The following is a 13,744-nucleotide window of genomic DNA, read 5'->3' on the forward strand; positions in this document are numbered from 1 at the left end:
CGAGAGCTTTCGTGCACTCAGTGTGCCCTTTGTGTTCCACACAAATGAAGTTCAAGTTTTTCTGTCGAGAGCTGTTTGCGTAAATAATCTATTTTAATTTCTTCCGTATATTTTCATTTAATTCCTTCATCTTCAAAACTCGTAATCATAAACACTACCATTGTCAAATTCGTCGTCTTCATTTGTATCGATTTAGTTTCAGTTGATAATTCACATCCCTAAACCCCAAACTCATACCCAATTAAGGTGAATTTCTTCAATAAATGGAATCGGATTGGACACATGCCTGCAACAACTTCAGATTTAATTGCTATCGCAAACCTCGAGCAAAATAGTTAACAAAAATTTCCACAAACCTCAAGTGAACTACCAACATCTTACAACAACTATCCATTTTCTCTGATGCCTCTGTTCCATTTAGTCAGAGTTCACACTATTTTACAATGTATTCCAAAATTGTTTTCAAAGGTCTATTTCTTCTACAAACAGAGAAAAAAAAAGATAAGATTTAAAGGAAAAGGTTACACCATGTACAGAGCAGTTCTGTAAGCAAACAGGTATATACAACTCCATCCGGCAGTGTACGAGACACAGCAAAAACACATGACAATGTGTTAAAAGATTATCTCATCTTTTGTCCTTTTTTCCTCGATCTTAGAGCCCTTTGATTTACTTGATTCTTTGAATTGGGCTCCACAAGCAGCAAACGTGACATAACATATGACAAAAGTTCTTCACGGTGAGAGAAGGTAAAGTCCAAATGAGCATATTCAAACTCATTATATGACACATCCACACCAGCATCCTTCATCAATTTATAGTGTCTCTTCACCATTGAAGATCGTATCACCGTGTCTTTCTGACCAGCAACCAGATCAACAGGAATGTCGATGAGTCCATAGTGTTCGCCCAAGTCCACAGGCTCAGGGGAACCATACACTTTCACATTAGCATATGCACTCCCATAATCAAACATTCTAAACCTTCTAGCACGCTTTATCTGAGCAAGATGGAGAGCAACACCAAAAGATACGCCTGGCATATCATTCATGTTGTAATGTGGTAACCCTAAAACTCCAACCCAATTTGAGCTGTCCCCACCAACAACATAACCTACTAAAGTTTGAACCAATCCTCCAACTGCAGGTAGGTTTTGCAGGTCCCGAGCTAACTTGTTAACAAGCATACGGAAAAATCTGGTTGGTATATAGAAGGCTGGGAAAATTCGAGACCAAATAGGGGCCAGCAAAAACAATACATGCTCCGCCACAGAGAAGACTAGGTTAGAGTCATGATGAAAACCAGCAGGTGATAACAAAACCAATCTTGAAAGTCTATGGGGCTTGGCTTCTATCCTACGCGTAACAACATACATTAACATAGAAGCTCCTCCCAAACTATGGCAAATTGCACAAAGCTTGTAAAGCTGACCATCATTGCTTTCCTCCTCAATATCAGGCTTACTAAGCCTCAGCTCAGCAGTTTTTACTTGATGGATTTTCTCTATCATAGCAGGAATATCCTCAATCCCATGTTCATTGATGGAGTATTTCCAGTATCTGCATTGCATCACCAATGTCATAAGAATATAAACCACAGTGCATCAAACAACCTAAGACAAATCAATAGGTTTCGCTTTGAGAACTTACTCACGAGAGGAGATATTCTTGTTGACATGTTCCCTAGAAATCAAACCACGAAAGTTTCCCAGAAATACATCATACCCTGAAAAATAAACACACTTACATGTAATAATTCTTTAAACAGATATGTTCTTGAAGCGCACATACAACCTTGACAGATGTAACAAACCTTGATCATAGGCTGCAAAAGCGGGAGAGCCAACAACACCATTAGATACCCAACTGAACCAAAAAAGTTTAACTTATTAGACTACCACTATTGTCCTAACATCATTCTGGCATCCAAGCAACTGAAACAATAGAAAAAAATTCATGATTCAGAGGGAAAAAAATCAGGGACAAAACAGAGAGAGAAAGACAGAATGGCTCATCAGTTCTGGATGTCATGCCAAGATGATAACTCAAAGGATTCAGGCAGCTGTTGACTCAAAAAAAATGATGCAGCAATAATTTTACCCTACCTACTATACAACTCTCTACTTCACATATAAGAAATACTATACAAATTAAACCCAAACTAACCAAGATAGAGACAACAACATTACTCACCCCATTGATGAATCGAAGACTCCATGCTGAAGATAAACAGCTTTACGTGCATCTCGCCTGTGAAGTCAGATTACCGCATTAGACTGTATACAAAGCAATAACAATAATACAGTCTCCTTATTGTCTATTCTTCCTATATTATTAACAACAACAACAACAACAACGCCTTATCCCATTAGGTGGGGTCGACTACATGGATCAACTTCCGCCATAATGTTCTATCAAGTACCATACTTCTATCCAAACCATTAATTTCGAGATCCTTTTTGATAACCTCTCTTATATTATTAACCATTTATGATAATTAAATATATTCTGAATGATAAAATCGTGTTATGGCCTTCAAAATCCTCCATCTCTACACATGATAGAATCCCGATGCCATTAGTGCTACATTCATGTGAGGAATGAGCCACAACTTTGAAAAGAAATATGGCTACCAGAAAAAGACCCATATGAAACATAATAGTTTCATTCAAATATCAAATGCAATTCATTCCACACAACAATTAAAAATAAAGTAGATAGATAAAAAAAATGTCAAATAATCAATTATCATGCATGATGTCTCCATTTCCGCAGTGATTTGCACTGGATAATCAGATGGGGTGCATTTAATTTTAACTCTGGAAATATTACAGTAAGTTCAAAATCAAAGAGGGTGGATTATTACACTTATGGAGGTTCAAACAATTTCCCTAAAAAAGTGTATAATTTACCTAGGAATTCTTTCTAAAAGAAGAACATATCCATCGGCAGTGATCACATGAATAGCTTCATATGGATACCTGTGAGTTAGAAGGATAAATCATTAATTGGACAAGAAAGATCTAAAAAATAAAAAGAACAAATGTGCACAACAGTCTTTACCCTAGCTCTGTTATAACGTCTTGACATGTCCGGGCATCTGTGTTCAGAGATGAACGATAACTGGTATTCCTGTCTGTAGGTGTTGGCTCATTCTCTCCAAGTGTATCTGAAGAAGTAGAGGCTTCCTCAACAACATCATTATCAACTAAAATGCGTCTTTCATGAGATGAAAACAACCTGGACAATGTTCCAAAAGCTTCTGATGGGGAAAGAAGAAGATGGATTGCCTTGTGAACAACATCAAAAACAGCTTCTATAAATATCTCCGTGGCCAAATGGAGATCCTGGTTGAAAACAAAAACGAAAGTTACATGCACATGGGATTTGTTTAGTCTACTAAAATGGTTGTATAAATAAATGGTCAAGAAAACAAAACACAACAGAAAATAATAAGGATAGAAATAGTTGCACAACCTCAATGATCCCACGTCTCCTGTCAGTAGTGCGATGGATAATTTGGTCCTTGAGGCTTTGCACTCTATTAGGAAAATGTGGTTGTGAAGGATGTTCATTGCCAGAGATAACCGGCGGTTCTGACAGCCCAGAGCCAGAATAAGCTAACTGAAAAAGGCGAAATGGAATCCCCAGCAAGAAGTGAATAGGAGCCAAAATCCAATTAGGTTTGGAGGCTCTAGAACATTGAGATGAGGGTGATTCAGGATATTCTTCATATCCATCATCACTGTCTTCTGCAGATGAATATTCCAGGCTTGATACATCGGAATCCACAGAAAGCTCATGAATAAAGTGGTTGAAAGAGGACACACCTCTAGAAAAATGAAAGAATTCAGAAAAATACATAATGAAATGAAAATGAAAGAAAAATAAGACTTGAACTTTTTACTTATCCATCCAACGTGGAAAGCGTGGTCCACGAAGAGTTGGCCTGAGCTCCCAACCCTGAATACCTTCAAGTATAGAAACTTTCCCAGGCAGCAATGTCAACACAAGAGCTGACACACCATTTATCACTGTGGCAACATTGTTCAACGATTCATAAGTAAACGTCTTCACCGACCTGCAGCATTAACAATACAAATTCACAATGCCAGAATAGAAACAATACATGCAGAAGAAACTAATCTAAATCGCGTTCCTAACAACGAATCACATAATTTAATTCGAACTAAACAGAGATGAGCATACTCTTTAGTAACAGCGAGGACGTTGTCAACAAAACGTTGCATCCTGAATGAAGATTGATTGTTTTTGATCGAAAGAAATGAATGATGAAAAGAGGATTTGATTCCATTCTTTTCTTGGCTTGCGAGGGAAACTTACCATACGAGGTTGCCATTGGACTGTCTGTGCATCCACGTGGCGCCGTTTCATTGAGAGTGTGTGCTTCGTGTCCAAGTCTTCTCATCCTACGATTCGTGTCGACTTTTCTAGGAGCTTTGCGTTGCGTTGGGAGAATTCCATGATCCACACGTGCCTTTAGGCCAGGGCGTTTTATGCTGACACACCTCTTCAAATTACTTTATTCACTCCACCTTAATATTTGATTCGATAAGAATTGATTTATTTTAAAATTTAATTTTAAGTTTTATATGAATATTTTTTTAAACGCCGAATTCGACTTAATTAATTCTGGCTCAGAATGATAGTTTGATTCGATTAAAAATTATAATTACTTTTTATTTATTATTTATTTATATCATATAAAAATTAAATGAATATAAGTTAATGGAGTTGAATTATATATAACTCAAGTTTATTTATTTTTATTTAATGAATTCAATTTTGAATTTGAGGTCAGTCAATTTAATTTATTAATCAAGCCCAACAAATTAGTTATCAAATGAAGTCTACGGCTATGCTCAAGTTGATTTTGTTCATTGTTAACTCAAAGCACGCACGCTCATGTTGTCAATGTAGGAGAAAATTATGTGTGATGGATGAAAAAAAGTTCGACAACGTAAAAAAGGAAAAAGAAAAATGAGAAGTAGAAAAGTCTCAAAGTTTAGGTGAAATTATTAGATGAATGTGATATTAAAAATTAATCTTCAAAAATGCCATACAAAATTTATCCTACAAAAATTATTCATGCAAATTTGTATGTTTAAAATACTAGAAAACTCCTTTAAAAAATACTAATTTTTTTTATAAGTCATAAAAAATCTTAATTAAATATTACCAAATTTTGACACCTTTAAAAATTATGATAATTTTTATTATTAAATATTATATGACTTATTTATATTATTTAAAAGTCTCGATTAAATATTATAATATTTTTAACATAAAAATTAAAATATTTTAAAAATTCACCTCCGATAGTTTCTGCACTAGGTAAGTTCTACCTTTTGCTCATACATCAACCCATTAAAATTTAGCTCGGTAGTTTTAAGAGAATTATTTTATAAGTCATAGTTATTTTCTTATGGGATGTCGATAACTATAAAAGATAAATCAGGAAACACATGCCAAAGGAACTCACCGTGACCAATAATGCAGTAATTCAATTTTTAATAAGATTTTCCCTTACGCTTCGAATTTATAACTTCTTATGGTACATTGAGAAATTCTTACAACTTAACTTCAACCTTGATCTAAATTACAACCTGTGTCGAAAAATTTGTGCTAAGCTAAGTAAATAATTTAAACTATAGAACAAATACACAAAGAAAGCAAACATCTGTTTCCAAACACAAATGCTGAGCTGTTTTCTTATGACCGCTGATTGTTAGGCTCTCCAATATCTACTATAGGTGATGCTGCTGCTGCCACTATGTCTGTAGGTTCATTGTTGGTAACTGAGAAAGAAAATTCAGAAACCAAGGCCAAATGGTCGCTTCCCACTTTCTATTGATCAAGGAAAATACCGGTTAGATTCGGAAAAATTACGTTTAGACATTTGAATCCAAGGTGAAAAGGTGCATTGTAGACAATGTAGTTGGACAAAATGATCCTAGAGAAAAAGATCAATTACTCCTATTTCAATTCAAAAGCACCTCTACAAAACCAATGATCGTAATGCTCCTAAATGAAACATGTATTCAGAAAAATGTTGAGTCCCAATCCATAAAGAATGACCAACGTGAAAGCATCAATAAATGTTGAAAAAGCCCATCCATATCCAATCCTAAAGTCAAGACATCATCATTTTATTTGTCCGATTCCAAACAGCAGCTTAAAGATTCAACCTTCAATCCTGATCTATTGTTTTGTGGGATGCAGGTAGGTGGGTTGACAACCAACAAAGATAAATTTCTGTGCGCCTCTAAATTATAGGTCAACCTCTGGGCACCCCAAAAATCTTAAACCGTACATTTATTAACAATGTTACTTCTCCATTATTACAATCTGGAAACCTCCACAATCCCCTCCTAGATTATACTTATTCACTTAGGCAATTTAATGTGCTTGAAGAATTTTAACTTAAGCTGGACATTAAGCAGCAAAAGCCAAGCAGGAGTACCTTGCATGGGAGGCCACCTGCCCTTAGGAGATCACTTATTGAAACAGTATCAAGAACTCTTGTAGGTACAATACCATCTGAGTACCTGCATCAAGTAAAGTCAATCTTATAATTTGCTAATTGCAACCAATAAGGCCACAACCATCATATTTTTATCAACCAAAATATTTGGCAGAGCTTAGGAAAGACATTGGTTACCATAAGTAATCTACAGTGCCAAGAAATTTTGAGTGATAGGAAGTGGCCAAGGGTTCACCATTGAATCCCCGTGTACTAGTTGAACCCTGAAAAGCTTTACAATTTTACTACTCTGTTGGCATGGGCCAGGGGGATTAAATATGGAAATCATACATAGTAATAATAGGTTGCAAAAGAATGACTAGGTACATTAATTGTTGCATACGAACTATTCAGCTTCAATGGATGCACAGCCAAATGACGCTCGGAATCTCCAGTTGCTAGTTTTACCTCTTCATCTGTCCAGCACTTAAACAAGCTGGAAACAGTAGGTTGAGAGCATCATACTGGGATAAAACTGAATAGCACAAGCAATTTCAAGAAACACACATTCTTTAATTAATATCATAAGTTGCAATCAGCAGAAGAGGAAAAAGTGAGGGCACAATTGAAGGTCATAAAATATCAAAATCCCCCAAGAGAAAAAGGTCATAAAATGTTAAAATTTATAACAACTAAATTTTCCATGAAAATGAATCTCATATATTGGAAAAAATCCAAGTCCCACATTGCCTAGAGATATGGCCAGGATGGAGTATTTAAGTGAGGGACAACCTTCATCCTATGAGCTAGCTTTTGGGATTAAATTAGATTCAAACCTACATTCTAAAATGGTATCAAAACCTATCCTAGATCCATTCAAAGGGTCATTACACACATATACCCTGTCAGCTTAAGTTTGTGATGACTGATATCAAACAATAATTCTCTACTATATAAACTACACATGCATACCTAAATTGTAGCTTATAATATATAATTAGGCCTAGTTTAGATTAGCTTATAGCTTATGGGAGATTTTCAATTGTAAAACTCTATTGTTTAGACATTTTTAAGGCAAGAATGCTGAACTCTTAGGTATTCATGGTAAAGTTAGATGAGGAAGCTTATAAAAAAGTTGAGTTGCACATGTTGATTTTAACTTGTGTCAGAAGTTTGATTTGTTTTACCTCCTTAACTCACTCTATTTTCTTCTATAAGTGCTTCTTGAAAAATTTATCAAAATTGGCTCCTATTCACCAAAAAGAAATGGAAAAGTACCCATCTAGTGCGACAATTGGACCAACTGTTTCTTTATTCTCGCCTAAAACTTGAGCAGGACGACAGCGTTTCTGTCCAGATAATTCCTTTCTGTCATATAGCATGATATTAAGCTGCAATTGCAAACCACACTCAGCTTCAAGTGAGCATCTTCAACATAAACTGCTTGCTTATATTCATAGCATGAACAATCTTATTATCATGTCCAGTATAGAATGAAATTGCAAAACTAAGATAATGTGAATGTGATATAATGATTTCAAAGTAAATCACCTCAGATGATGACAAGAACTTGTATATTCCACTCTGTTGGTGAACAATAATAAATAGAAATCAATGTAAAAAATGAAGAACAAGAAGTAAGGGACAAGCTTCTATCTGTTTTCTGGAGTATGGCACCTGAGGAGTACTATTAAAATCCCCAGCTAGCACAACGGGAGTATTACCCCATTTCTCTGAGAGGTACTGTGCTCTTGATGAGAGAAAACGAATCTGAAATATTAAATATTTAAATTTCAATTATCACGATAATAGCTAGTTCAAGCAAAACAAATTTGACTTGACTGTTGAAAAATAAGGTGAAATATCTAGTCAATTGTATTTCCTAGATAACATAAAGTTCTATATGAATGAGGCATGAGTAGTTATCTCAACTGATCTGCTAGTGTTTATTACTAGATGAAAAATTGGCCAACTGAGAAGAGAATTGACCATAAATTAATGGAAAAAAAGAGAGAGGAAGGAATTATGGAAAGATGACATAAAACACCACATGCAAACAGTATGTGAGCAATTACTGTTTGACACCATATTCTATAAATGAAAGAGAGAAAAACTTCTAAACAGAAAAAATGAGGAAGATGATAATATTCAACCCAACTCAAAAACCGTTACAACTCTAGTATATATGCTAGAGCTAGGACAACTGTACACAGCTGTTATTACAACTGTCAACTAACCTAAGCTTAGTTGAGTTAACCATAAAGGCTAATTATATTAAACTGAAATAAAAGAAAGGAGTAATTCTACTCTATTACTCTAATAAATTATATCAAGAAACATATTCTGGAAGCAATGCTTTTCAAGTTTATTTTGATGATGTCAAAGACTCAAGTCAAGAATCAAGAGTCAAGCAAGTATCATGAATCAAAGAGTCGTTCAATCAAGATTCAAGATTAAAGTGAAGATTCAAGAGAAGACTCAAAATGTACAAGAACTTCAAGAAAAGCATCAAGATAAGTATAAAAAGATTTTTTTCAAAAATCAAATAACACAGTTTTGTTTTACAAAAGAATTTTCTCATATTTTCTAAAGTTACCAGAGTGATTACTCTCTGGTAATCGATTACCAGTTAGCAGTAATCGATTACCAGTGACCAGATTGGTTTTTAAAATGTTTTCAAATAATTTGTAACGTTCTAAAATAATTTTCAAATAGTGTAATCAATTACACTATATTAATAATTGATTACAAGTGAATCTGAACGTTGGAATTCAAATCCAATTGTGAAGAGTCACAAATTTTCATAAAATACATTGTGTAATCGATTATACCATTGTGGTAATCGATTACCAGTAAATAGTTTTGAAGAAAAAGTTAAGAGTTATAACTCTTAACATAATTTTCTCAAAAGTCATAACTCTTTCAATGATTTTTTGACCAGACATGAAAAGTCTATAAAAGCAAGACCTTGGCACGTATATTACAAGCATCCAAAAAACACATATCTCTTTCAAATCTTTTCTAACCATTGCCCATTGTTTTTCTTTGCAAAAACTCTTGCCAAAAAACTTTCTAAACTTCGGTTTCAAAACTTTGTTTTTCTGTAAGTGGAAATTCTGCAGAAAACAAAAGTATGCTATCTTTTCTTCCTTCTCCCTCTTATCAAAAGAATTCAAAGGACTAATCGCCTGAAAATTCTTTTGATTCTTTCTTCTCCCTCTTGCCAAAAGAATTTAAAGGACTAATCGCCTGAGAATTCTTTTGATTCTTCCTCTTCCCTCTGAACAAAAGATTTCAAAAGACTAACTATCTGAGATATCTTTTGTTTCCCTTTACAAAGATTCAAGGGACTAACCGTCTAAGAATTCTTTGTCTTAACACATTGGAGCGTACATCCTTTGTGGTACAAGTAAAGCGTACATCTACTTGGGTTGTAATACTGAGAACAAGAGTCTTGTGGATCAGATCAAGTGAAGCGTACATCCACTTGGTTGTACAAAGAGAACAAGAGAGGGTACATTCCTTGTGGATCTTTACTTGTAAAGGATTTTACAAGGTTATTGGAAATCTCAAGAACCGGTGGTTGCTAGGGGACTGGATGTAGGCATGGGTTGTTGCCGAACCAGTATAAAAACTTGTGTTTGTTTTCTTCTTTTCTACCCTCCTTACTTTTCCGGTGTGTACTTTTTATTTTCGCTTTACTTTTGTCTAAGTTATTGTTTCTGTTCTTTACTTTCTCATAACTTAGTAGTAAAGTCTAATTGAATCTAATAATATTAAGAATGATAAATTTTTTAATTAGTCAAGACATATTAATAATTAATTTAACCCCCCTTCTTAATTATTCCGAGATCACTTGATCCAACACATATGTCATATTAAACATGGCTTCTTGATATGTTTTTGAATTTAATAAAGAAACCCTGCATAGATGTTAATTTCTGAAAGATAGTTAGCTAAAATAGAGGAAAGACAGTTAACGAACATTTTCTTTGGGTGGGGGGAGGGGGATGGAATAAAACACTTACTTGACCTAACTTAACTTCTCCCCTGTTTGGGTTGTAAAGTACGTGGATGTTACCAACTAACATTCTTCTTGAGTCAGATTCACACATCTGCCTGTACAGGATGAAGTTAGAAATGCAAAGGATGACTAATTGAATATATAATAGGACAATATTTTCAATCGAATATATAAGAGGAAAATATTTACAATAATAACACTAGGACACAATAAAAAAGGATAACCTGAATAAATAAAAAACTAGGACAATAGAGGATAGCCGCTGCTTGTGTTCAAACTAATGTAAGATAACACATTATAAAAGCAAGGGGTGGTGGGAAAAGTGCTAGGAACAGGCAGTATCCCGGTGCCATAGCACCCACTTTTGCAAAGACTGGTATGTTTAATAAAATATTCACACGATTATGCCGATAATCAAACATATCAACCATACAAGAGATTTTGCTGTACTTGAAACTTCGTTACTCTTTAAAAATCATGCTACAAAATAATAAATCATCAATAGTCCAGACCCTAGAGACATTCACCAATCCCACTATCCTGAGTAAACATCTATTCGGATGGAAACCTTGTATCTCATGCCCTAATGGAATGTTCAATGTTGATTATTTTCAATTGTGTCTGATGGGGTTTCTGATGCAACCACACAAGAGGTCCAAGAAATTCTTGTTAATTGAAAATATTAGAATACAGGAACATGAGTAGAGTATCAAAACACTAAAAAGGAAGGACCAACCATTGTAAGAACATTAAAAGAAATAAGCCGACATCAAAGAACTGATACCTCAAAAACTGAAAGTTGGGCAACATTATCACGAAGGCCAATGTCCTTAAATTGAATGCTCTCTCCTTCTAGTAACCGGAACCTTACAAACAAACAAAGAGAGTGAAAAAGTAATCAAAGTGAATGGATTATCCATCAATTTTTACCAAACAAGCAAATTGGGCAATCAATAGATTACTTATCAGCTTTCCAAAACATTGCACAACCGTCAGCTGCATCTCCAGTGCGTCTCTACAATTCCATTTACACAATTCATTAAGTTCTCAATAATAACACCTATACATGGTAGTCTAGTACTACTATGCACAGGATAATGACAAATTTCACAGTAGAGAGACTTCAGCATGTTTAATGATTAATGGTGCAGATCCAATCATCTAATATATTTATTTCATTTCATTTTATTTTTAATGAACCAAAAGTTGATCAAGAACATATCAGTCAGTCAAAACTCAAAACCAAAGTAGTAATCAGAAATTCAGAAAGGAAATGAAAATACACCTTATAAGATCCTGCATATCCTGCTTTAACCATAATGTCTGAGAGTTCGAAATACTTGTCCACCTCCTGACAATATCATTTCGAATATTTCAAGTTAGTATTTGAGATCAAGTCTAACAAAGATTATTAATAGGCCAAAATACACTCTTGTTCTCTATCTTATTTTTTGGCTTTACTTTGGAGCCCTAAGTTTAAAATGTTTTCTTTGGTCCATCTCGGTTAAACCAAATTAGTTCGTCTCTCAATTTTTTGCACTAACGAAGCTAACTTTGGCTGACATGACAAACGTCACAGTTTGTCACATGTCACTAAGTTGAGCAAGTTAATGTGGTAAATTCTAAATTGACAAAAAAAAAAAAAAAACACTAACTTGGTCTAATAGATACACTTCAAAAAATCAAAATAGAACTTTTTAAACTTAAGGGCTAAATTGAAAGCATGATTGAATTTTCTATTAAATATCAGTGTCAAAGAAATGAGAAGAGAGGCAAGAAAGGTGAAAGGTTTACTTGTAAGCAGATAATATCAGGGTCCCATCCAAAGAGTTCATCACAAATAACCCTCTTGCGACGGCCCCAGTTGATGTAACGAGAAGGAACGTTTACGTATAAATCCGAGTGTTGAGAAGCATTTCTGTCCCCCAGTATGTTGTACGACGCCACGCTGAATCTTTCTGGAACATAATACTATAACAATTGATTCTACTTCAATTTGAGAAGATATATATAGATAGAAGAAAATTAACAACCTTGAGACGCGAGCGATTGATCAGAAGCTTCGACCCAATGGCGTTTGATTTGGGGGATGTTTCTGCTGCGGGTATGCCATTGGATTTGGGAAGCAACAGGAACATCGAATTTGAAGCAGGTTGAGGTTGGGACGAAGAACAAGGGAACGCGTTTGGCGTTGTTGGATGAAAGCATGAGCCAAGAGAAACTGTTGCAAGCCATTACTCTCTTCTCTTCTCTTTACTTTGAACGAACCAATTTAGTTTAGCGCCACAATTCGTTATCTCATCCCAATGCCTTTCACTCTTTCTTCCCCTTTCATTTCAACCGTTTCTTTTTTCCTTTTCTCTCTTTAAATATATTATCTATTATTTATCTTAAAAAGTTGATATTGATAATAATAGGCTTCAAAAATCACAAAGTTGTAATTAAATATATTTTATATTTTATTTTATGAATTCTTTCTTGTTTAGTTAAGGGGATAAAAAAAAGAAAGATAAATAAACTTAAGTTAAATTACTGATTTTAAACCTTCAATTTTTTTAATTTGTTTAATTCAGTCTTTCTATTTTAAAATGTTCAATATGAATATATATGATTCTTTGTCTAAATATATTCAATGTAGTAAAAAAGGAAAATATAATTATTGCATACTAGGGAAAAGAGAGTATGCCTTTTTACATTTTTATAAAATAAAAATAAAATGAAATAGGAAGAGAATGTTAGAAAGTAATGGATAGTTTTAGTTAGTAGATAATTTTAAAATTGGTTGAAGGGTATAATGATTTAATAAAAGTAGAAATCAAATGAAATTATAAAAGAAGTATTACCTTCTTTTTTTATGCTAAGTATCGTATTTATATAATGGTATAAGTAACAAGAGAGACAAGTAAAAATGTCACAGATACATATGATATGAAATTGTTATAACAAAAATAACGTAATTATTGGAGAATTTAACGTGAAAGGATCACATTGCATATGATTTAATAATAATTCCTCTCCTCCAATCTTCCTACTACTAGGTGCGTTTTCTGACTTTCCTTCCTCTAGTTTGCAGGATAATTCCAACTTTAATTACATTCGATTTTCCGACTTGAATCGTTGAATTAAAATTGATATATCTTTCTTTTCATTCTCCCAGTGCGTATATGTTTGATTACTATATTCAAAAGAGTTTCTAGTTTGATTATTCCTCTTTATTTTCCTTTTCTTTTTATTCAT

The 13,744-nt window shown here is 34.0% G+C and overlaps 2 protein-coding genes across 3 annotated transcripts; both read right to left on the minus strand.

Moving 5' to 3' along the window:
* Positions 1-362: 362 nt before the first annotated feature.
* LOC100779931 (lipase 3) lies at positions 363-4,416 on the minus strand. 2 transcript variants are annotated; one of them, XM_041015724.1, is made up of 10 exons: positions 4,209-4,367; positions 3,907-4,080; positions 3,477-3,831; positions 3,063-3,346; positions 2,912-2,980; positions 2,193-2,249; positions 1,813-1,865; positions 1,650-1,725; positions 1,432-1,559; positions 363-1,350 (listed from the first exon to the last, which is right to left on the minus strand). In XM_041015724.1, the coding sequence occupies exons 1-10, from the start codon at positions 4,247-4,249 to the stop codon at positions 623-625; spliced, it is 1,965 nt and encodes a 654-aa protein (XP_040871658.1). In that variant the 5' UTR covers positions 4,250-4,367; the 3' UTR covers positions 363-622. The 2 variants fall into 2 exon arrangements, with proteins under 2 accessions (XP_040871658.1, XP_014631379.1); XM_014775893.3 differs by having other exon boundaries at positions 363-1,559; positions 4,209-4,416.
* A 1,109-nt stretch (positions 4,417-5,525) lies between these two features.
* LOC100779393 (carbon catabolite repressor protein 4 homolog 3) lies at positions 5,526-12,856 on the minus strand. The gene is made up of 13 exons (XM_003524336.4): positions 12,541-12,856; positions 12,302-12,465; positions 11,793-11,858; positions 11,470-11,522; positions 11,292-11,373; positions 10,512-10,598; positions 8,161-8,253; positions 8,035-8,067; positions 7,762-7,874; positions 6,871-6,979; positions 6,682-6,767; positions 6,484-6,568; positions 5,526-5,867 (listed from the first exon to the last, which is right to left on the minus strand). The coding sequence occupies exons 1-13, from the start codon at positions 12,740-12,742 to the stop codon at positions 5,733-5,735; spliced, it is 1,308 nt and encodes a 435-aa protein (XP_003524384.1). The 5' UTR covers positions 12,743-12,856; the 3' UTR covers positions 5,526-5,732.
* Positions 12,857-13,744: the final 888 nt, after the last annotated feature.

The sequence above is a fragment of the Glycine max genome, chromosome 5 (assembly GCF_000004515.6).
Source record: "Glycine max cultivar Williams 82 chromosome 5, Glycine_max_v4.0, whole genome shotgun sequence".
NCBI lineage: Eukaryota > Viridiplantae > Streptophyta > Magnoliopsida > Fabales > Fabaceae > Glycine > Glycine max.

Excerpts from the sequence above, each read along its gene's own strand:
- LOC100779931 (XM_014775893.3), bottom strand. The coding sequence starts at position 4,249 with ATGCAACGTTTTGTTGACAACGTCCTCGCTGTTACTAAAGA. Across the intron at positions 2,981-3,062 it reads GACGTTATAACAGAGCTAGG|GTATCCATATGAAGCTATTC; the intron begins GTAAAGACTGTT and ends TCTAACTCACAG. Across the intron at positions 1,866-2,192 it reads GTCTTCGATTCATCAATGGG|TTGGGTATCTAATGGTGTTG; the intron begins GTGAGTAATGTT and ends TTTTTGGTTCAG.
- LOC100779393 (XM_003524336.4), bottom strand. The coding sequence starts at position 12,742 with ATGGCTTGCAACAGTTTCTCTTGGCTCATGCTTTCATCCAACAACGCC. Across the intron at positions 11,859-12,301 it reads CTGATATTATCTGCTTACAA|GAGGTGGACAAGTATTTCGA; the intron begins GTAAACCTTTCA and ends TGATATTGTCAG. Across the intron at positions 7,875-8,034 it reads AGTTCTTGTCATCATCTGAG|CTTAATATCATGCTATATGA; the intron begins GTGATTTACTTT and ends TTGCAATTGCAG.